Genomic DNA, 24,725 nt, shown 5'->3' with positions numbered 1-24,725 from the left:
TGACGGCCGCAAGGTTCTTCCGTGTTCTGGCGTGTAGGAGACTTTTCCTTCCTTTTTAAGGCTGAATAACACTCCTCTGTGTGTGTGCACACACTCCATGCCCTGTTTACGCATTCATCCGCCGACGGACATCTCTGTTGTTTCCACCTTTTTGCAGTTGTGAATAATGCTGCTGTGAACATTGGTTTACAATTCTCTGTTGAGGACCCTGCTTTCAATTCTTTTGTATATATACCCAGAAGTGGACTTGCTGGATCCTTTGGTAAGTCTGTATTTAATGTTTTGGGAACTGCCGTACTATTTTCCACAGTGGCTGCACCATTTTTATATCCCCACCAGCAATTCTTGAGAGTTCAGTTTCCCCACATCCTCAATAACACTTGTCATTTTCCGTTATTTTTCATAATAACCATCCTAATGAGTGTGAAGTGGTAATCTCATATGGTTTTGATCTGCATTTCCCCTCTAGTGATGTTGAGCGTCTCTTCGTGTCGGTTTTGGCCATTTGTATGTCTTCTTTAGTGAAATGTGTATTCAAGTCCTTGTCCACTTTTGAGTTGAGTCATTTGTTCCTTGTTTTTGAGCTTTAGGAGTTCTGTATATATCTGGATATGAATTATCAGATACATGATAAATAGAATATCTTTATGACATGGACACAGAAGACCACAAAATGTATAAACACCACTGGAAAAGATTGATAAACTTAATTACATTAACAACCATATACAAGAGAACAGCTCTGGTAATCAGGGTTGAATATGATTGTTTATGATAACTATGTTAAAATTACAGACTTTTTTTTTTTTTTTAATTAGATCAGGGGAAAGGGGCAGAGAGAGAGAAAGAGAGAGAGAAAATCCTAAGCGCAGCACGGAGCCCAATGCAGGGCTCGATCCCATGACCCTGGGATCATGGCCTGAGTTGAAATCAAGAGTCGGACACTCAACCGACTGAGCCACCCAGCACCCCAGAATTACAGAGTTTTCAGTAAGGGTTAGAATGAGACAAACGGACACCTGGCCGACTCAGTTGGTGGAGCACGCAACTCTTGATCTCAGGGTTGTGAGTTCGAGCCTCACGTTGGGTATAGAGATTACTTAAATAGAAATAGAAAGAATGAGGCAAATGGCTTAGTTTGGTGGAAAGGATTCAATTTTAGGTGGGAGAAATGACACATAAGAATGTGAAAGCAAGAGGAAGCTGGTTGTGTTTAAGAAATTGTGCTGGTACAGCCATTATGGAAAACAGTATGGAGGATCCTTGAAAAACTAAAAATAGAACAATCAAATAATCCAGCAATTCCATTTATGGATATATATCCAAAGGAAATGAAAACACTAACTCAAAAACATATCTGCTGAGCCCTCCCCGCCATGTTCATAGCAGCATTATCTACAATAGCCAAGACACGGAAACAACCTAAGAGTCTGAGGGATGAGTGGATAAAGAAGAGGAAGCATATACATACAATAGAATATTACCCAGCTGTGTTCAAAATAAACGGAAAGAAAACAAAAGGAAGGAAGGAAAGGACGGAAGGAAAGAAAAGAGAAAAAGAAAATCCTGCCATTTGTGACAACACGGATGGACCCTGAGGGTATTATGCGAAATGAAATAAGTCAGACAGAGAAAGACAAATACGGTATAACCTCGCCTGTACCTGCGCTCTTTGGGATCTACGAAAGCAAAACAAACTCCTAGAAAAGGAGATCAGAGGCACCTGGCTGGCTCAGTCAGGGGAGCAAGCAACTCTTGATCTCTGGGTTGTAGATTCAAGCCCCACGTTGGGTCTAGAGATTACTTAAAAATAAAGAATAATAACAACGCAAAATCTGTTCAAGAAAAAAAGAAAAGAAAGTGGGTCAGATTTGTGGTTACCAGAAGCAAAGGGAGGTGGGGAGGGTATTAGGAGAAAGGTGGTCAAAAGGTGTAAAGTCCAGTTACAAGATAAGTAAGTATCGAGGATACACTGCACAGACTGATGACTGTGGTTAACACTACTGTTTGCTGTATCGGAAGACTTATAAGTTAAGAGAGTAAATCCTAAGAGTTGTCCTCACAAGGAAAAAAGAAGTGTTGTCTTTTTCTGCTTCCTCTTTACCGTATCTGTAAGAAATGCCTCGTGGACACTAAACTTCTAATGGTCACCATTTCGCAGTATATGGAAGCGAGTCCACTGTGGTGTACATCTTTGACACGTACAGTGATGCCTGTCGATTTTATCTCAATGAAACCAGGGGAAATTAATTAGAATGCCAGGCAGGAAGAAAGAAAAAAGAAGCTGCTTAGGAAGAGTAGAATTCAAGAAGCAGTGGGGACGATGGGGATTAAGGGAGCACTTGTGATGAGCACCGGGTTATTAAGATAAAAACTTACTAAAAAAAACCATACACACTGTGGGGACGGGTGGTGCCGCCTGATGGCTGGTGCAGTCCCTCGGGGTTTGTTCCTCAGAAGACACCTCTGCGTCGTCCGTTCCAAAAATACTTGTTCAGCGCTGCCTGTCGTTTGATCAGGCAGTTTCCTACCTGCTTGGGATACACCCGTAAGCAACACAGGTGAAGATCCTTGCCTCTGGGGCTGGCAGTTTTCCGCGGGGGGGGGGGGGGGGGGGGGGGGGGTCACACCATCCCTATATTTCTGGGTCTCACTTCTTTTTCCTCAGGCTGACAAAACCAAAAACTTGAATTCTAGTGTTTTCTTTAGTGAAATTTAAACAGTTTCCTGTAAATACCTTTGATCATTATTTATAATCTCCTAAATGGCCCACACTCCACTGATAATACTATGCCTTTCAGTGACCCACTACAGCAGAGAGGGCGCATGCGAGTGGGGAGGGCAGAGAGAGAGAGAAAATCCCACGCAGGCTCCACACTCAGCACAGAGCTCCACGTGGGGCTCGATGCCACGACCCCAGCATCGTGACCTGAACTGAAATCAAGAGTCAGACAGTCAACCGACTGAGCTACCCAGGGGACCCTGCTACAGTTTTCTTGGGAGAGAATACCAGAGCCATATACACAGGATAACAGAGGAAATGAATAATTCTTATCTGTTTGTAAAGTGATGTTACAATTCAGTACTCAGGTTATATATAAGCAAACAGCTTTATCTGAAGCCCGCCATTTTATTTAAAAAATGCCAAGGTTTCGTCATAGTTTAAGATCTCTTCTTGAAAAGGAAGTTCTCTTTCTCCTGTCTGTTGAGTAGCCCCCTCTCCTTTGAGCTCCTCGCCTGCCGGCTGCCTCATTAACAACTAGGCTTTGCAGTGATGTTCTGAGTCCTCCATTCCTCTTCGTGTTAGGATTGATGTTATGAAAGGAAATCATTGTGACTTCCCCCGTTAGATTTCAAGGTCAGCACAGACTTCAGAGCTTTTGTAACAAGTCTCCTCTTTAAAATGACTTTGTTGCACAAATTCCGTTTTCTTTCAAAGAGAAAAGGATCTCTTTGCTCCTTCCCTAGCGATCAGTGGCAGTACTTGAGATCTCAAGGCTTTAGCACACAATAAGAAAAATCCACAAAAGATGTGATTTCATCTCATTTTCACATGGCTATAAAGGGATTTTTTTCCCCCAGTTTTAAAATGCGGGTTAGCTACAGAATCACTGTTTTAAATGAGATTTTCCTGACTAGCTTCCGCTGAGGTATCATCTCTAGAAGAATTTGGTTAAGGAAATCGTTCAGGTAGGTCTCACTTCTTAGAAGTGAATCACCCGGCTGTGGTTTCAGAGATGTTGGAGGACAGAAGAGTGTGCCATCATTTCTTCCTCCGGCTCTCAGGGTGGGGACTGAGGGGAGGGACACAGATCGGGCCAGGAAAGGCACCGGGATTCATCCGAACGAACTTAGAGATCACTGGCCTCGTCCCACAACGCATCCCACCCAGCAAGTGGACAGTTGCTCCCAGGAGCTGCACAGAAAGGCAGAAGGGGGGAGGGGTAAGGAAAGGGCAGCTCACCTCATGTTCCTTAGGGGGATCTGGAAAACCGTCTGTGTAGCAGATTTTGTCATTGGTGCTGACCCGTTAAGACCGTATTTCTGGAGAAGATGTAAACAGCTGTTAGGTTAGAGAACAAGCCCTGGTGTGGTGACTTGGCTTAACCCAAGTGACTCCATTTGGGACCTGTCGTCTCTCTCTCTCTCTTTAATGTTTTTTATTTATTTTTGAGAGCATGTGAAGGGGGCGGGGGGGGGGGGGTTGGGAGCACAGAGACTAAGATAGAGGATCCAAAGCAGGCCTTGCACTGACAACACAAAGTCCAACACAGGGCTCGAACCCACGAACCAAGAGATTGTGACCTGAGCCGAAGTCGGACGCTCAACGAGCCACCCAGGCACCCCTCTTTTTTAATACATCTATGGAAATTCATCGCGAGCAAAAGTCAAGATGTTGGACTGTGGGAAAATTATGTCTTTGAGGTTGGATGAAGTGGATGTGGAGGATATGGATGCTTTCTTAGCGAAAAAGTATTCTTTTAAAAAATGCATAACTTACTGGATTCTCCTTCACTCTTGTACACACCCTTCAGAAAACATACCAGATACTGCTGGCAAAGAAAGGAGTTAATCCTTCACATTAAGGGGTTTGTACTATTTCTGGGGACCAACTTTGACTTTTTAAAAATTATATTTGTATTGTTATTAAGAAACAGTACAGGGGCGCCTGGGTGGCTCAGTCAGTTAAGCATCCAACTTCAGCTCAGGCCATGATCTCACTGTTTGTGGGCTCGAGCCCCGCGTCGGGCTCTGTGCTGACAACTTGGAGCCTGGAGCCTGCTTCGGATTCTGTGTCTCCCTCTCCCTCTCCCTCTCCCTCTCCCTCTCCCTCTCCCTCTCCCTCTCCCTCTCCCTCTCCCTCTCCCTCTCCCTCTCCCTCTCCCTCTCCCTCTCCCTCTCCCTGCCCCTCCCACGCTCATGCTCTGTCTCTGTCTCTCTCAAAAATAAACGAACGTTAAAAAATTTTTTTCTTAAATAAAAGAAAAAGAAAAAATCTGGTACGTAGCTAAAATCTGGGTTAGTTGTGTGACCTTGGAAAAGTGACTTCGTCTCTCTGATTCTCAGGTTTTTTTGTTTGGTTTTTTTTGTTGTTGTTTTTTTAATCAGTAAATGGAGACATTGTGGAGTTGTCTGTAGGGTGAAGGTGTGAGGTAGTTTGTGTAGAATCCTGGTCTGGGACCTGGTACACAGTCGATACTCAATAAATGTTAGGCAAAAGTAAAAGTTCTGTTGTTAAGTAATTTCAAGAAGCAATTATTAAGCACCCGTTGTGGTCACACAGCCCCGTGTCCAGCTCTGTGCTGACAGCTCCGAGCCTGGAGCCTGCTTCAGATTCTGTGTGTGTGTGTGTCTCCCTCTCTCTCTCTGCCCCTCCCCTGCTCACACTCTGTGTCTCTCTGTCTCTCAATAATAAATAAATGTTTAAAAATATATATTTTTTTAACGTACCAAAGTTTCCCCTCTTGATAAACCTTTAAGTTGTTTCCACTTTTCACTGCAGACTTTGTAGGTAGGTATTCAGCTTCACTTCCCTATCAACAAGTGGACTCCAGCTATAACCCCAAAATTATTGTTATATTAACTCCACACATCTGATCTCCCAAGATATGCCTGTAATCCGTGCTGCTGTATCCTCAGATCTGTCCGATAAACTCATTACACATTACATGTTGACATAAGTAACATTTTTATGAGAAATAACTTTCCCAAAGAAAAATTTAATGAGAAAAGTTACTTTATTTCACATTTTTGCAAATCTCTTTGATGTCTGATTTAATGTAAGACATCTGGATTTTCTAATCTTTTTTGCATTCAATCTATTAGGATGTTACTGTGGTTCAAATACATGAAGAAATCTGTTCTCATGCAGATAAGAATATTTTAATAACTTCAGATAATTCTTCTTTGACACTGTAGCAAAAATATAAACGTAATTGTTCCTTAAAGGTGAATTATAATGTGGAGTATGAATATTGATGAACTTCTTGTATTCTGGTACATTAAAGTGATTGGTCTCTCTTGGTATTTAAATGCGTTTTTTACCTGGGTGGCTCGGTCGGTTAAGCGTCCGACTCTTGGTTTCTGGTTTCGGCTCAGGTCACCATCTTGCAGTTTCGTGAGTTGGAGCCCCACGTCGGGCCCTGTGCTGGCTGCGCAGAGCCTGCTTGGGATTCTCCGCTTCCCTCTCTCTCTCTGCCCCTCCCCGATTTGTGCTGCCTCTGCCGTTCTCAGGATAAATAAGTAAACTTGAAAAAAAAGTTTTTTTGTTTTTTTTGGTTTTTTTTTTTCATAAAAATAAATGGGTTTGTTACCCGTGTGTGACTTTATTGCTTCACGCATTGGCCAGTAAAACAGTTCTGATTCACCGAATTGTATTGTTCTTCCGTTCCCTGTGTGTATCCAAAACCATTCGCATTTGTTAATCTTGCCACTTACTTCACGAGGAGAATTTTGTTGCAGTTCTGAAGACTCGCATGATAGTCGCCACGAGTTTTCCAAAACACCAAGGTTCACGCTCAAATTTTATCGCTGAAAACAGACCCTTTCAGCTGTTTCTGAAGTAACCAGCTCACTTCGCTCATTTTCAGTTCCCGAGTCCGAACAGCCACAGCTTGTCAGTCATCTGTCCAAGGACAGGTGGTGCCGCGCGGAAGAGGCTAGCCCCGCTCGCCATTGCGTTTGCACACGTGTGTTTCCTGGACACAGCCGTCAAGGATGCGCACTTCTGTTGTGCCGTGCAGGACATTACGATTTCTGACTCGCGGGTCAACGTTTCGCAGAATTTTCATGACTTCATCGAAAGCGCTCACAGTGTTTAATGTTTTTATGCTGCGGCCTGGCTCATTTCCGGTCGTCTCATTCTCCTAGTCCAGTTCTGTGCCACTTGCCTGAATTCCTGCTAAGATGCCAGCACTTGTACCCACCATCGCCTTCCCCGTTAGTGCGAATGGCCGCGTGGCGAGCCGGCACGTGCCTCCGTAGGACTGGGAGGGCAGTAGGCTCGGAGTACTTCGTGGCGTGAAGGCAGTCTTTCCCCCTCGAGTCCCTCGGGATCAGCAGAGTGTCCGCGGACTGCTGGTCCGGAGACAGTGATGGGACAAACACCCAGGTGACGGAGCAGTGCTTGTAGTTCCTGCGCAGATGAGTCCCCTCGAGGACAGAAGAGTCAAGAGAGCCAGGAAGTAGAAGCAGCCTCTTTGAAGCAGAAAGGGGCTTTCGACTTTCAACAGAAGGACTGTTCTGATAGAGAGCGGAAAAATGTTAACAGATCATACATTGGAATGTAAATACTCTTGAGTGATCTGAATTCAGGGAGTCCTGTTTTAGAAAATTCTTATACTTCCCGTTTTTACGGACCATCTTGGTTATTTATAATAATGGAGAACAGACGCCAGATGCTCCAGGAAATGATTTTAATAAACGACCAGTTCTCAGTTTTCGGTTTGCTTCATAATGACCTGTCTTTTTTGGTATGTTGTTTCATATGGGCTACTATTAAAATGGATCTTCAGCGGATACCACATGAAGCATGCTGGAAAAGTGTAGCTAAAATTCAAAATCTGTGATGGAAAAATCTATAAAATTAGAAATTAAATCTTTATTTTCCTAGTCCGTGTGTATTAGACCTTGTGGCTGTTTGACCCTGTGTATGAACAGATACTGAAATTGATAGTATTTTTTTGTTTCAGGAAAGTATCTAAGGCAAAAGAGAATTGACTTCCAGCTTCCCTATGACATCCTTTGGCAGTGGAAACATAATCAGGTACAGGAGCCTATCTTACAGGTTTTGTTCTGGGGAGGGGGGCCTGCAAGTCTCTGTCTCTGCCTCCTTGTCACGCTCTCATCTTAGGACGTATGGAGAAGTGTCCCCGTGAAGGTTACGGACTAAGGAAAACGAATCTGCATCCATATTTAATGTGACCTATTTGCCTGTATTCCTACTTCAGAATAGCAGTGAGTTCCTGCTTCCCTGGGCAACCTTCTGTATTATTCTGGACTTTTATTCTGGTAGCAGAGATGGTTCTGTAAGAATCCTGTTTGATGCAGGTCCCGGGAGAATTTAGATGTACTGCCAGCGGCACTAAGAAATTTCAGGCTTTATTTTTGTTGGCTCCTTCCCATCAGTTTGGAATTTATTTTTCACATACAAAAGAGATCTTCTACCAAAGGAAACAAGGGAAACGTTTTAACACTCGTGTACTTTTAACAGATCTTTAAATGGGGAACTAAAAGTGGGAAGGTGCTTTCTTTTCTCTCCTTTGCCCTAACTGGAAAGTTTCCCCAGGAATGTTTGTGGTGAGCTGGAGCCCCCGGCCCCATGTTGAAAGCAGCAGTGGAAAAGAGTCGTGCAAATGTGATGAATAGACTCCTGAGCTTTGCCCAGATTCCACCAAAGTTTAATTTTGGAAAGCCAGAAGCAATGGACCTTCTCTACATTCTCTTCTCTGGTGACCTCTCTTCAGTCTGGGAGGATCGATATGTTAGACATTTGTGTCAGAGTTCATAACCATGAAGGAGACAATGCTCTGACTATCCCCACTGAAAAGTGATGGTGGGGCTTCTCTTACAGGTTAACACGCCCTCTCTTAGGGCATCTGGGGGGCTCAGTCGGTTAAGCGGCCGCCTCTTGGTTTCCGCTCAGGTCCAGATCTCATGGCTTGTGGGGTGGAGCCCCGCGTCGGGCTCTGCGTTGACAGTGCGGAGCCCGCTTGGGGTTTTCTCCTCTCTCTCTCTTCCCTCCCTGCCTTGTGCTTGCTGATGCACTCTGTCTCTCTCTCTCTCGAAATAAATACGTAAACTTTTTTCAAGTTTATTTTCTTCATTGCAGTATGAAAGCTTTATTTCCTGCCTTCCCTCTCCCCTTTATTCACTAAATTAATTGCCTTAATTAAAATGTGAAATGTTGGGGCGCCTGGGTGGCTCAGTCGGTTAAGCGTCCGACTTCGGCTCAGGTCACGATCTCACGGTCTGTGAGTTCGAGCCCCGCGTCAGGCTCTGGGCTGATGGCTCAGAGCCTGGAGCCTGCTTCCGATTCTGTGTCTCCCTCTCTCTCTGCCCCTCCCCCGTTCATGCTCTGTCTCTCTCTGTCCCAAAAATAAATAAACATTAAAAAAAAAAATTTTTTTTTTTAAATAAAAAAAATAAAGTGTGAAATGTGTTTTTCTGGAATACCCACCCTGAAAAGGTCAGGGTGCTCATCTTTTTAATGCCATGTATTCCCCCAGACCATCTCAACAAGCTCTGTGCAACTTTTCCTTTCTTTTCATAAAGGCAAATCAAGCCTTAAGCAATTTTTGTTTAAGTCTAAAACATGCTAAAGAAGCTTATAATTGAAAACGCATTTTCATTAAAGTGTTTACCGTTTCTTCTGTTGTTGAATCTGTTTCTCTCTCACCTCACCCTCCTCTAGTCTAGTAAGTCACTTTTTATTTCAGGGTAAAAAATGATCACACCAAGAATTTCCCTCAGATACACACAACCCAGAAAATCTTTTAAATATTCCCATGGGAGCAGGGCACATGGATAATTTCTTGTGTTTTTAGTGATTGATGCTGCTGCCTGGCATTTGAAGTTAAATGCTATATCAGGATTTTTCTTTTTTTTTCTTCTAGCTATACAAAAAGCCAGATGTCCCACTATATAAAAAAATCCGTTCAAGTGAGTAACTTGGGAGCTATTTTTTCTGCCATCATACCATCAGTGTTCTTCTTGGCCTGGCACTTAAAAAATGATCTTGTATGTTTACAAATTACTCTTTGCTGTCTTCTCTCAAGATGTCTACGTTGATGTCAAACCCCTTTCTGGTTACGAGGCCACCACCTGTAACTGTAAGAAGCCAGATGATGATACCAGGAAGGGCTGTGTGGATGACTGTCTCAATAGGTACTGTACTAAATTGATTTCTCTAAAAGCACAGGCTTCAAGACCTAGGACACTTCATTTGGAGGGAAAAGTTAAATAAGCTCTTTGAATTGCTCTCATGAAGTTGCATGAAGATACATAAAACCTACTTGATGGGCTGTCTTAATCTACTTGGGCTATCACGGCAAAATACCATTGACCTGGTGGCTTAAACAACAGAAATTTATTTCTCACAGTTCTGGAGGCTAGGAAGTCCAAGGTCAAGATGCAAGTATTTGCTGTCTGGTGAGGACCCACTTCCAGGCTTATAGACAGCCACTTTCTGCCTGTGTGCTCACGTGGCCTTTCCTTAGTGTGTGCTCACGGAGGAGAGCTCTCTGGTCCTCCTCCTGTAAGGGCACTGATCCCATCGTGAGAGTCCCACCCTCATACCCTAATATAAGCCAGTTGACCTCCCAAATGCCCTACCTCCAAATAACCATCACACTGGGGGCCAGGGCTTCAGCTGTTCGTTTTGGGGAGACACAAACATTCAGCCCATCACATGGGCTGCATAGAGTAACAGGAAAAGAATGAGACTTAGAGTCTTAACCATACCCAGGTTTAAATCCTGTTACTACTTATAAGACCTGAGGAAGGTTATTTAACCCCTCTCATAAAATTAGTGCCTTCTTTATGGGGGGTTGGGAGGGTAAGGATCTTAGGAGACAATGTTCATAAAGTATTCAGCACAGTTCTAGAAACTTTCCTAGATCTCTGTACATTGTAGCCATAATGAGGGCATAAGGTAGGATGGTGGCAGTGAAAGAAGGGCATGATGTGTTTGGAAGGAAAACTGGTCTGGTGACCCACTGGCATGTGCACATAGATGGACATGTGTAGACTGGGTCAGTGTTGCCAATGAGAGATGGTAATCCTGTTGCCACAGAATGAAAGTATGGGGTCTGATTAGTTTGGAGATGGAAACTATTATTTTACTTTGGGGCCATTGAGTTCTAAGTGACATGGAGGTTTCAAAATGGAAATGTCTGATAGAGACCCTGGAATGGAGATCTAATTTGTTGGTTTTAGTAACATAAGCAAATTTATAGTAAAGAAGAACCAATGATGAACTTTACATCGATACTTCCTGTTCTAGATAGTTTTCCTAGCCAAAGACAACTGCTTCCCCAGTGTCTGGTCAACTGTCCTACGGGCTACGGGAATCAATGTTCTAGTACCTCCTGTATCAACGTGACATCTGAGAAACTCTGCCTTACACATCACTGTAAATTCACATCTTATATATATATATACATGCATACATACGGTTTTACATAGGAGTCATGGCTGCTGGTATAGTCTGTGTTGTGCACTGATTTTTTTCCACTCACAGATGCTTTCTATACACACTTTTATGTATCCATGTGGTCCGCTCACTCACCATTTTTAGGTGCTCTGTTATCTTTTGTAGGTTGATAGCCCCTAGTTTGCCAACCTCCTGTGGTTCATCATTCACATGACTCCCAATGTTTTGCTATTAAAAATGGCACCACAGTGAAACTGGGCACATTCCTCTTTCTTTAATTCTTAGGGTGCACTCTCCGAAGGAGCCTTACCTATACGGACTGTGAATGTTTGCATAATTCCTACTCTGCACTGTCCAGTGGCTCGCATGAAATGAGTGGATTTGGGGTGTCACCACCAGTACCTGAATATACTCACTTCCCCGTAGTTCCACCCCCGCTTAGGGATTCACACCTAACTTTATTTTCGGTGCTTTATATTTCATTGGTTTGATATTTGGGAGTATCCTATATCTTTAAAATTGCTTAATTTGCATTCCTTTATGTGCTAACATTACTGTGTTTTTTTATATGATATTTATTATCTGTGAAATTGCTGTAACATAGCGACTATCTCATTGGCTACTTCCCTCTCTTTTTCACAGTACTCCAATGAGATAGGTTATAGTTTTATATTTTATAAATGAAGGATCCTAGAGTTTGGGTAGCAGATTGCTCCATATTGTACACAACACTTGAGTGACAGAGACAGAATTTGAATCCACACATGTCTTAATCAGAATTTGTGTTCTTTCCAGTATATACTCTGCTTACTTTTAAGTCGTTAGTCTTTTAATCACATAGAATTGGAATCCAAATATTTACCTTTACATAATCACATTGGTTGTCTTGGGTCATTTTTGTTGGTATGGGTGTCACATTTATCCTCAACACCGTGTTGTCTTTCTTCAAACACAAGCAAACAAACAAAAACCTCAGATACAATGCTGCCAACTTTATATCAGGAGACTATTGTTCCTACATATGCGTGCATCTAATGAATGATGTGATAAATGCATACATTTAAATACAAATGTATTTATTTATTCTGTATTTAATAAAAATTAAAATATAGTATTCAGTGGGTGCTTCCTTATGTATTTAAAAGTAACCCACATAGGGGCGCCTGGGTGGCGCAGTCGGTTAAGCGTCCGACTTCAGCCAGGTCACGATCTCGCGGTCCGTGAGTTCGAGCCCCACGTCAGGCTCTGGGCTGATGGCTCGGAGCCTGGAGCCTGTTTCCGATTCTGTGTCTCCCTCTCTCTCTGACCCTCCCCCGTTCATGCTCTGTCTCTCTCTGTCCCAAAAATAAATAAAAACGTTGAAAAAAAAAATTAAAAAAAAAAAAAAAGTAACCCACATAAAGATTTACTTAAATGGAGCAACCTAAAATGTCTTTCCTGTCTTTGGGTTCTCAGTTTTGTAAATATTTCAGGGGAAATCTCAAAGGATCTGTAAGATTCAATTTTGTGTCTATGTTAAGGTTCATATATCCACAGAAAACTAGATTCAGGACTTTTTATTTTTATTTATTTTTTAATGTTTTTATTTATTAGAGAGAGAGAGAGAGAGAGAGAGCGAGCATGAGTGGGGGAGGGGCAGAGAGAGGGAGACAGAATCCGAAGCAGGCTCTGAGCTCTGAGCACAGAGCCTGACATGGGGACCGAACTCACGAGCTGTGATCGTGACCTGAGCCGAAGTTTAACTAACTGAGCCACCCAGGTGTTTCAGGACTATTTTTAAAAGCAAGTAATGAGTTTTTATCATCAGTTCAAGTAAACAGTCAAGAACGTGTCCAACATTGTTTATAACCTCAGTAACATTTTCCCTAGTAAATATGGTAAAACCTTGGTTTGTGAGCAATCAAGAAGGCACATAAAATCAAGGAGGCATTTTCAGGAAGGGTGTCTAGTAGTATTCATGCAGCGAAGAATTCATCAGAAGAAAGCATAAAGGTGGTGAATTTGACAATAAGCCAGTGCCTTTCACAGGCTAAGCTGATGGTCAGACCTTGAGGACCAGCCCAGTGGGTACTCTTAACTGCTCATTTCTGTGACAACACTGTGCTGTCTTTGCTCTTTAGATGGGGGTAATGTTTATTTGAAGAAAGACTGTGACAGATTATACAATGTTACATGGTTTTTTTACGAGATTTGTAAGGTGTGTGTGTGTGTACATTATATAAAATATGTGCTATTTCGATCTACCATTATATTCTTAATCATCCCTTGTTTTAATCCTGTTCAGTAGTCTCACTGGGATTTCAAACCCTATACCAAAACTAAATCACTTCTGTGAAAGATCTAGAACTGTAAAAGCGAAAAGCAGTGAGAAGACAGGTACACAACAACTTTGTCTACTGTGTTCAGAAATTTTGGCTTGTTAATTCACTAGTGGTTATAGGTTCAGCTAGTATATAGACTGGAAATGTTATTTCCAGTATGGGAATGTCATTTACACTAACAAAATATAAAATTCTTATAAAACAACGACAATGCAAATGTACTGAACTGTATGCTTAAAAATATTTACAGGGTGCAGTTTATGTGTGATTTTGCCACAATTTAAAAAGAAAACAAAATCTGTACATACCCATGAGCTGCTTCAAAACAAAAATGCTATGTAATCTGGAAATTATTAATTCCTCTATGGTCTGTGGTTTTATTCTTAGTACAGAGCTAAATATGATACTGTGTTTACCCAGGATGCTTAGTGGACAGTTAGTTTAATCCATCTGGTGTTTATAACTTGACTTGGTAATTTTCACTATTATTAAGTTTTGGAGTTATGTATTAGTACCTTGTTAACCAATCCAACCTTGTTAAAATTAAAAATTTCGTGTATTCCTTTTAAGAGTTCCTATAAAAGAAAAATGGGTCCCTGAAGGCATATGTAATATTATTTGACATGCAGTTCTCTCTCTTCTTTCTAGAATGATCTTTGCTGAATGTTCCCCCAACACTTGTCCCTGTGGTGAGCAGTGCTGTAACCAGAGGATACAGAGGCATGAGTGGGTGCAGTGTCTAGAACGATTTCGAGCTGAGGAAAAAGGTTGGGGAATCCGAACCAAAGAACCCCTAAAAGCCGGGCAGTTCATCATCGAGTACCTGGGGGAGGTTGTCAGCGAGCAAGAGTTCAGGTACAGTGATTAGTGGGGACACCCCAGGAAAATGGCAAAGAGACCAGATGAGAATGGAAAATGGAAGATTTCCAATTTACTTTCAACTTAATCATTAATTGGCTTTCGATTCTTCCTCTCCTCTTCAGGAACAGGATGATTGAGCAGTATCATAATCACAGCGACCACTACTGCCTGAACCTGGATAGCGGGATGGTGATCGACAGTTACCGCATGGGGAATGAGGCCCGATTCATCAACCACAGCTGCGATCCCAACTGTGAGATGCAGAAATGGTAAGACAGCAGGGGCTGGTGAAGCCAAGAGGCCAGCAGCGCGGGAGACACGAGGGTATCACTAGAGGGATCTTGCCGCAGTGTGGGTCAGCCGGCACGAGACCTCCGGCGATCCCGTTACACCGTCTCCTCCCGGCAGAGAGTAAGCTGCTGCTGTTTCCTCACTTCAACCTAACTACCCCCCAGGAAACCACAACAGTACATACGATGCTACAGCGGTAATACCCGACACATACTGACTGCTCACTGTGTGCCGGGCGCTGTGTCACATGGTTCTCCTGTGAGTTTGCTCAGCATATTTATTACAAGCCCACTGGATTTGTCACAGTGAGAAACAAAAATTAGTGAAATAGACTAGAATCTAACTGAAAAGGAAAAAAATTACCTCTTAGATAATTACACGGGCAGAATATGTCTAACGTAATAATTTTGGAACTCTGGAGCCTGTTGAAAGCTTGCAGCTACTAGGGGAAGGCTGAGATGGCAAGCTGTGGTTCCTTTTGGTCAATTTCAACTTAGAACAGTAGCGACCACCCATCCTCTACCCCCAGCCACACGGCAGGCGGCTACGTAGGCGTTGCTGGGAACAGCTTGCTCACAGATGGCAGAAGCCAGGCTGGGTAAAGAGGATCCCTGTCCTCCACCATTGTCGTAAGCCCCTCTTCCTCCACCTGAAGTGACTACCGAGAGACTTGAAGGGCCCTATTTTCTTCCCCTTCATTTTTCACTTTTCTTCCGCTTGGGAGCTAGAAATTAAAGGTTCGGATATGTAAACACTGGGAAAGGAGGGAGAATCTTATTTCCAGATGTACCACATTATTACGTTCAAACTTGCAGTGTTCAAGGACAAATCACAAGGAATACAAAGAAACAGAAAACCGTGGCCCATTCAAAGGAAAAAAAATAATTCAAAATAATTTTTCCCTAAAAAAGACTCAATTGAGAATACATTAGACAGTGACCTCAAAACAAATGCCCAGAGATGCTCAAAGAACTAAGGGATGATGTGGACAAATTTGTGAAAATGATGTGTGAACAAAATGGAAATACCAAAGAGATAGAAAGCCTAAAGGACCATAATTGAAATGAAAAATCCACTAGAGGGATTCAAAGGCAGATTTGAGCAGACTAAAGAAAGAATCCGTGAACTTCAAGATATGACAATGGAAATTCTCCAAGCCTGAAGAACAGAAAGAGAAAAGATAGAAGGAAAGAGAACAGACCCTAGGAGACCTCTGGGACACCATCCAGCAGACCAACCTGTGCATCGTGGGTGTCCCAGAAGTAGCAAAGAGAAAGAGGCGGAGAGAATATTTGAAAAAAATAATGCTTGTAAACTTCCTACATTTGATGGAGGGCATGAACACAAACAACCACAAAGCTCACTGAGCTCCAAGTAAGAAGAACTTAAAAGAGACTCACAGCAAGAAACATAATCAGACTTTGACAAGATAAAGAGCACATCATGAAAGCAGCATTAGACAAGCACATCATCACATACAAGGGATCCTCAATAAGATGATATGCAGGTTTCTTATCAGAAATTTTGGGAGGCCTGGGGCACCTGGTTGGTTCACCTGGTGGAGTATACAACTCTTCATTTCAGAGTTGTGGGTTTGAGCCCCATGTTGGGTATAGAGATTACTTAAAACCTTAAAGAAAAAAAAAAGCGGATGGCTTACACTCTCCAATCAAGTGACAGAGTGGAATTCACCATCCATTTATGGTTAAAACTTTAAACAAAGTGGGGATGAGGGGCACCTGGGTGGCCATTGGTTAAGCATCTGACTTCGGCTCAGGTCATGATCTCACAGCTCATGAGTTCCAGCCCCACATCGGGCTCTGTGCTGACAGCTCAGAGCCTGGAGCCTGCTTTGGATTCTGTGCCTCCCTCTTTGAACAAAGTGGGCATGAGAGAACATACGTCAACATAATAAAGGCTACATACAACAAGCCCACGGCTAATATCATACTCAGTGGTGAAAGTCGGAAAGCTTTTACTCTTAAGATCAGAAAACACTCGGGGTGCTTGGGTGGCTCCGTTGGTTAAGCATCTGACTTTGGGTCAGGTCGTGATTTCACGGTTCATGAGTTTGAGCCCCACATCACTCTCTCTGCTGTCAGCTCAGAGCCCACTTCAGGTCCACTGTCTCCCTCCCTCTCTCTGTGCCCCCCACCTCAAAAATAAACAAACATTAAACAAAAACAGATCAGAAAACACTCTTACCACTTTTATTCAACATAGTACTGGAAGTACTAGCCAGAGCAGTTAGGCAAGAAAAAAAGATAAAATACATACAAATTGGGAAGGAAGAAGTAGTACTGTCTCCATCTGTAGATGACATGACGTTGTATACAGAAAACCTGAAAAAAGTGTTAGAACTGATCGATGAAGTTTAAGTTGCAGAATTCAGAATCAAAATATGCAATTCAGTTGAATTTCCATACTCTAATAATGACCTATCAGAGAAATTAAGAAAACGATCCTCCCATTTTCAACAGTGGCATAAAAAATGAAATACCTAAGAGTAAATTTAACCAAGGAAGTAAAAAGCACGTACACTGAAACCCTTAATGATTCAGTAATGAAAAAATTGTAGAAGGCACAAATAAATGGACGATATCATATGCTCATGGAATGGAAGAATTAATGTTAAAATGTCCACACTGCCAAAAGCAGTCTACAAACTCAGTGCAATAAAAATCAAAACTTCAATGGCAAATTTCGGGGAAATAGAACAAAGAATCCCAATACCCCAAATAGTGAAACGAATCGAGAAAGAAGAATAAGGCTGGAGGCTTCCCACTTCATGATTCCCAACTGTTACAATGCTATAATAATCAAAAGAGTAAAGGGGCGCCTGGGTGGCGCAGTCGGTTAAGCGTCCGACTTCAGCCAGGTCACGATCTCGCGGTCCGTGAGTTCGAGCCCCGCGTCAGGCTCTGGGCTGATGGCTCGGAGCCTGGAGCCTGTTTGCGATTCTGTGTCTCCCTCTCTCTCTGCCCCTCCCCCGTTCATACTCTGTCTCTCTCTGTCCCAAAAATAAATAAACGTTGAAAAAAAAAAATTAAAAAAAAAAAAAGAGTATGGTATTGGCATAAAACAGATAGAAATGGATGTAGTACAACAGAGCGCTCAGAGATAAAGCTGCATTCATGTGACCAATTTAAGGCCAAGGTAGGGAGCGGGCGGTCTGTTCAGTAAGTTGTGTTGGGAAAACTGGACAGCCACATATGAAAGAATGAAACTGGATGCCTGTCTTACACCATACACAAAAGTCCAGTCGGGATGTCTTGAGAACTTAAAGGTAATACCTGAAACTATAAAATTCCCAGAAGTAATCGGGATGAGCTCCTCGACATCAGTCTCAGGGAGGACTTTTTGGGTTTGACACCAGAAGCAAAGGGCAACAAAAGCAGAAATGAGCAAGTGGGACCACAACGAACTCTATACGAAGGAAACCATCAACAAAATAAAGCACCCCACAGAGTGGGGGAAAGTAGCGCAATTCATATATTTGGTAGGTGGTTAATATCTAAAATACATACAAAGAACTCTTACACCTCGGTAGCAACGAAGCAGTCCAGTTGAAAAAGGGCAAATGGTCTGAATGGACATCTTTCCAAAGAAGACATGCAGATGTCCAACAGGTGCATGAAAAAGGGGCTCAACATCCTTAATCGTCAGGGAAACGCAAGTCAGAACCACAAGGAGATAGCACCTCGTGCCTGTTAGAACAGCCATCGTGAAAAAGACAAGAAATAGCAAGTGTTGGTGAGGAGGAGGAGTAAAGTGACCCTCGTGCACTGTAGGTGGGAATGTGAGTTGGCCCAGCCACTGTGGAAAACAGTATGGTGGGCGCCTGAGTGGCTCAGGGTAAGTGTCCAGCTCTTGATCTCAGCTCAGGTCATGGTCTCACATTTTGTGGGCTCAGGCCCCACCTCATCGGGCCCTGTGTTGGCAGCATGGAGCCTTGCCTGGGACTCTCTCTCTTTCCCTCGCTCTCTGCCCCTCCCTCTCTCTCAAAATAAATAAAACCTTAAAAAAAAAAAAAACAGTATAAACTTTTCTCAAAAAATTAAAAATCGGGCTGCCTGGCTGGTTCAGTTGGTACACAGCATGTGACTCTTGATCTCGGGGCCATGAATTCTAGCCCCACGTTGGACATGGAGCCTGCTTAAGAAAAAATAAATTAAAAATAGAACTACCATATGATCCCACATTCCACTTCTGGGTATTTATCCGAAGGAAACAAAAACACAGACTCAAAAAGATACTTGCACCCCCATGTTCATAGGAGCCTTGTTTACATAGTAGAGACATTGAAATAACCCCAGTATTCACTGATGGATTAATGGAAGCTTGCTAACAGAATAGAGCTTGAGCACAAGAAAACACTTTGTAATTGAGTGTGGGGATGGATGTTAAATAGAATTACTGTGGTGATCAGTTTGCAATATGTACCTTTATTGAATCATGTTGTACACCTGAAACTAATATGTGTGTCAGTTTTTTCTCAGTTTAAAAACGATCAGAATAGGTAACACATGATCCAACTACATGCTGTCTACAGGAGACTCAACTTTAGATCCAAAAACAAACAGGCTGGACGTGAAAAGATCAAAAAACGTATTTCATACAAATAGTAACCCAAACAGCGCAACAGCAGCTACACAAAATGGACTTGAAACCAAAAATGGTTACAAGAGACAGAGAAACACATTGTGTACTAATGAAAGATTTTGTACAACAAGAAGATAAAACCGTTACAAAGATTTACACACCTGGGACGCCGGAGTGGCTTAATTGGTTACGGGTCTTACTTGGTTTCAGCTCAGGTCATGAGCTCAGGGGCGTAAGAGCGAGCCCCTCCCTCTCCCGCCAACTCTGCAGTGGGCGTGCAGACTGCTTAAGATTCTGTGTCTCCCTCTCTTCCTCTGCGTGGGTGTCTCCCCCCACCCTCTCTGTTAGAAAGATGGAAGGAAAGAAGAAAGAAAGTACAGTAAAACCTTGGATTGCAAATCTGCGAGTGGTCCACAGGATGAGCAGATTTTTTTTTAATGTTTATTTTTGAGAGCATGAGGGGGACAGAGGATCTGAGGCGGGCTCTGTGCTGAGAGCAGAGAGCCCGACAGTGGGCTTGAACCCACAAACTGAGATCGTGACCTGAGCCGAAGTTGGACACTTAACCAACCAAGCCACCCAGTCACCCTGATGAGCAAACGTTTCTAATGCATTTTATCTTGATAAACAAGCAACGTCTTACAATATGAGTAGTACATGATGCCCAATGTCACATGATCACAACTGAGCCAATGGTTCTGGAAATTCGCTTGATACATGAGTGCTTTGGATTACAAGCATGTTTCCAGAACAAATTATGCTTGCAAGCCAAGGTTTTACTGTACTTGGAGATGAATTAAAATAACACGGCACACCTAAACTTTCAGGACACAGCAGAGGCAATGCTGAGTGGAAAGTTTGTAGGCATAAATGTTCACATTACAAATAAAAAAGATCTCACGTCAACAACCCAACTTTACCACTTAAGGAACGAGAAAAAGAACAAACTAAACCCAAAGCTAGCAGAAGGAAGGAAATCATGAACATCAGAGTAGAGAGAAATAGAGTATAGGAAAAACAGAAAGGAAAATCAGTAAAACCAAAAATTGGTTCTTCAAAAAGATAAAGTCAACAAGCGTTTGCTGGATGGACTCAGAATAAAAGAGGACTCACGAAATTCAGAAATGGAAGTGGGGTCACCACCAATTCTACAGAGATACTAAGGATTGTAAGAGAACGCTATGAACAGTTGTATGCCAAAAAATTGGATTACCTCATTGAAATGGACAGGTTTCTTGAAACACAAAACCTACCAAGACTAAAATCATGAAGAGACAAAAAAATCTGAACAAACCTGTAACTGGTAATCCGTAATGTTATGCGTAATCAAATCCGTAATCAAAAATCTCTCAACAAAGAAAAGCCCTAGAACTGATGGTTTCACTGATGAATTCTTCCAGACTAATGCCAATCCTCAAACTTTTCCAAAAAATTGTAGAGAAGGAAACACTTCCTAACTCACTCTGTGAGGCCAGCATAGTCCTGATACCAAAGCCAGACAAAGACCCCAAAAGAAAACTACAGACCAAGCCAGTATGCTTTGTGAACATTGATGCACGAGTCCTCAACAAAATGCTGGCAAGCAGGATTTAGCAGCATATTAAAAGGATTGTATGCCCTGACCAAGTGGGATCTATTCTTGGAATGCAAGAATGGTTCAACATAAGAGAATCATAAGAGTTCAACGTAAGAGAAAGTGTGATAGGCCACATCAATAAAATGAAAGGAGAAAAAAAAAATCCTTTCAATTGATGCAAAAAAAGCATTTGACAGAATTCAACACCCCGTAATAATAAAAGCACTAAAAGGGCGCCTGGACGGCTCAGTCAGTTAAGCCTCCGTCTCTTGATTTCAGCTCAGGTCATGATCTCACGGTTTGTGGCTTCAAACCCCACGTCAGGCTCTTCACTGACAGCGTGGAGCCTGCATGGGATTCTCTCGCTACCTTGCTCTGTGCCTTTCCCCTGCTTGCACTCTCTCTCAAAATAAACATTTTTTTAAAAATAAAATAGGCATAGAAGAAAACTACCTGAACATAATACAGTAGTCCCTCCTTATCCGCAGTTTCACTTTGCTTAGTGTCAGTTACCGGTGGTCAGCCTTGGTCTAGATGCGGATGACCCTCTCTCTGACATATGGTCAGAAGGTCAGTAGTAACCTAACACTATGTCACAACGCCGCTATCATCCACTTCACTTTATCTCATCACGTAAGCATTTCATCATCTCACATCATCACAAAGAAAGGAAGAATAAAATAAGATAGAGGGAGAAAGAGACCACATTCAGTTAACTTTCATTACAGTATATTGCTATAATTGTATTTTATTATTACTTATTATTAATCTTTTACTGTGCTAATCTATAAGTTAAGTTTTATCATAGGTATATATGTTTAAGAAAAGACATAGTATATTTAGGGCAAAGGACTTGAAGAGACATTCCTCCAAAGAAAAGAAACAAATGGTCAATAAGCATAGGAAAAGGTGTCCGAGAGCACTAATCCTTAAGAGCGCCACCTGACGCCTATCGTGTGGCTGCGTCAGAATAACCGAAAACAAGCGTTGATGAGGATGTAGATCAGTTGGTATCCTTTTGCAGCCTGTGGGGATATAAGTAGTATTTCCACTTGGGGAAACTCAAACAATTAAAAACAGAATTAGCCTATGGCCCAGCAGTGGAACTGGGCCGGCTGTTTACGCAGGATTGGAAGCAGTGTTTGGAAGATGTGTCTGCACCTTCGTATCCACAGCAGCATTGTTCATAGGTGCTAAACTGTGGAAGCAACCCAAGTGTCCCTCAGGGGATGCTGGGCCAGCAAAATGTGGTGCATACGTATGATGGAATTATCATTCAGCTTTACAAAGGAAGGAAAATGCACAATATCCTACGTCGTGGATATGGACCTTGATGTCATTATGCCGAGTTAACAAAGCCAGGCACAAAAGACAAACACTGTACAATTCCACCCGCATGAGGCGCTCAGAGTCGTCAGCATCGCAGATGGTGGAATAGTGGTGAGCGGTGGGAGGGTAGCAGGTTGTTACACGTGGGGTGTTCCAGTTTTACAAGACGAAAAGAGCCATGAGCGTGGTTAGTGGTGATGGCTCTACAACAATGTGGATGTACTTAACACCACTTTTTATCTTATGTGTGTTTCAACGCAACTTTTTAAAAGATGATAGTTTCAACAGCTTTCTATTTTTGTAAATTTTTAAATTTACATATTACGTAGAGACAGATTTTTTTCTTAGTATTTGTTTTTCAGAGAGTGTGAGTGGGGTAGGGCCAGAGAGAGAGGGAGACACAGAATCTGAAGCAGGCTCCAGGCTCTGAGCTGTCAGCACAGAACCTGACACGGGGCTCGACACCATGAGCCATGAAATCATGATTTGGGCTGAAGTCTGACACTTAACCGACTGAGCCACCCAGGCGCCACCGAGACACAGATCTTAAACGTAAATCACCACCCGTTTTTACAGACGTGGACACCCACACAAGCCACATCCTTACCGACATATAGAACATTTCCATTGTTTCAGAAAGTTCCTTTCTACCTCCTTAGAATCTCGCCATCTCAGAGGCAAACAGTGATGTGGTTTCTGTCACCAGATTCATCTTGCCTAGAACCTGTTGCAGAACTGCATATGTATGTAGTCTGTGTCTGGCTTCTTTCAGTTAGAATAGTGTTTTTACAGTGTACCTGTGTTCACTACATCAGTGTTCTGTTGATTTTTATTCTGGGCTAGTGTTCCTATATATAAGTATACCACAGCTAGTTTATCCATTTTCCTGAACAGTTTTTTTCTATTGGGAAAGTTAAATGAACAAATTCCTTGAAAAAGCACACCTTACCAAAACGACACCAGAATAGATAAAAAGTCTGAACGTCTATGAGAAATTGGGTATATAATTAACAGTTGCTGACAAAAGAGCTTCAGGCTCAAATATCTTCATTGATGATTCTTATATATTCTTTTTTTTTTTTTAACATTTATTTATTTTTGAGAGCTAGAGACAGAGCACAAGTGGGGGAGGGGCAGAGAGAAAGAGGGAGACACAGAATCCGAAGCAGGCTCCAGGCTCTGGGCTGCCAGCACAGAGCCCGACGCGGGGCTTGAATTCACGGACCATGGGATCATGACCTGGACCGAAGTCGGATGCTTAACCGACCGAGCCACCCAGGTGCCCCTGATTCTTATATATTCTTAAAGAAAAAATAATGTCTCTACTACCGATATCCTATAAACTCTTGTACTTCATAAGGCTAGTATAACCTTCATCCAAAACCTAATAACAATGTTAAAAGAGAAAAAATATAGGCCAGTATCTCCCATGAACACAGACACAAAAATCCTGATTTAAATGTTAGCAAAAAAAATAAAATTTTATCAAATCAGCTCTAGCAGTATATAAGAAGGTCAATACATCACGACTGTGTGGGGTTTACTCCAGGAATGAGAGGTTGGTTGGCTGGTTGAACATTCACAATCAGTGTAACTTAACTACATTAACAGAATAAAGGCAAAAAATCATGTATCATCCCAACAGGAGCAACAGAAAAAACATTTGATAAAATTCAGCAGTATTTATAGGGGCATCTGGCTGGCTCAGTCAGAAGAGCCTGCACATGTGCGTGTTGATCTTGGGGTTGTGAGTTCAAGTCCCATGTCCGGTATAGAAATTACTTTTAAAAAAATTTTGGGGGTGCCTGGGTCGCTCAGTCAGTTAAGCATCCGATTTCAGCTCAGATTATAATCTCGAAGTTCATGAGTTCGAGCCTCACATCGGGCTCTGTGCTGATGACAGCTCAGAGCCTGGAGTCTGCTTCAGATTCTGTGTCTCCCTCTCTGTCCCTCCCCTGCTCACACTCTGTCCATCTGTCTCTCTCTCTCAAAAATAAACATTAAAAAAATTATTTTTGAAAATAACAAAAATTAAAAAATAAACTTTCGGGATACCTGGGTGACCAGTTGGTTAAGCATCCAACTTCAGCTCAGGTCAAGATCTCGAGGTTCATGAGTTTGAGCCCCGCATCTGGCTCCACGTTGACAGTGCAGAGCCTGCTTGGGATTCTCTCTCTCCCTGTCTGTCTCTGCTCCTCCCCTGTTTGTGTTCCTCTAAATAAATAAATTAATTAAATAAATAAATAAATAAATAAATACATACATACATACATACATACATAAATAAATAAAACAACTCGATTCCCTCGGTTATTAGCTGTGTGACTTCCGATAAGTTACTTAACCTCTCTTCCTCAGCTTCCTCATTTAGAAAATGGGGGCCATAATACTGTCTAATAATAGTGTCTTTTAAAAAAATTTTTTTTTAATGTTTATTTAGTTTTGAGAGAGACAGAGACAGAGCGTAAGTGGGGAAGGGGCAGAGAGAGAGGGAGACACAGAACCGGAACCAGGCTCCAGGCTCCGAGTTGTCAGCACAGAGCCAGACGCAGGGCTCGAACTCACGAACCGTGAGACCATGACCTGAGCTGAA

At 42.4% G+C, this 24,725-nt stretch overlaps 1 protein-coding gene and 1 long non-coding RNA gene across 9 annotated transcripts in view; both read left to right on the top strand.

Moving 5' to 3' along the window:
* ASH1L (ASH1 like histone lysine methyltransferase) overlaps positions 1–24,725 on the top strand; it is a 194,086-nt gene that overhangs the window by 150,013 nt on the left and 19,348 nt on the right. For 5 of the 8 annotated variants that reach the window (XM_027048252.2, XM_027048257.2, XM_027048251.2 and 2 more), the window contains 6 exons: positions 158–262; positions 7,692–7,765; positions 9,615–9,660; positions 9,777–9,885; positions 14,122–14,328; positions 14,457–14,603. In XM_027048252.2, the coding sequence (XP_026904053.1) occupies positions 158–262; positions 7,692–7,765; positions 9,615–9,660; positions 9,777–9,885; positions 14,122–14,328; positions 14,457–14,603 (688 nt within the window). The remainder of the gene's footprint in view (positions 1–157; positions 263–7,691; positions 7,766–9,614; positions 9,661–9,776; positions 9,886–14,121; positions 14,329–14,456; positions 14,604–24,725) is intronic. The other 3 variants (XM_053208764.1, XM_027048255.2, XM_027048256.2) reach the window with 1 other exon arrangement.
* Positions 15,237–21,223, top strand: LOC128312928 (uncharacterized). The gene is made up of 2 exons (XR_008292887.1): positions 15,237–17,452; positions 17,690–21,223. It is a non-coding gene; the product is annotated as an uncharacterized LOC128312928 (long non-coding RNA).

Source organism: Acinonyx jubatus, chromosome E4, assembly GCF_027475565.1.
Source record: "Acinonyx jubatus isolate Ajub_Pintada_27869175 chromosome E4, VMU_Ajub_asm_v1.0, whole genome shotgun sequence".
Lineage (NCBI taxonomy): Eukaryota > Metazoa > Chordata > Mammalia > Carnivora > Felidae > Acinonyx > Acinonyx jubatus.
Note: the sequence above shows the minus strand (reverse complement) of the source record. Positions and strands in the feature narration are given on the sequence as shown.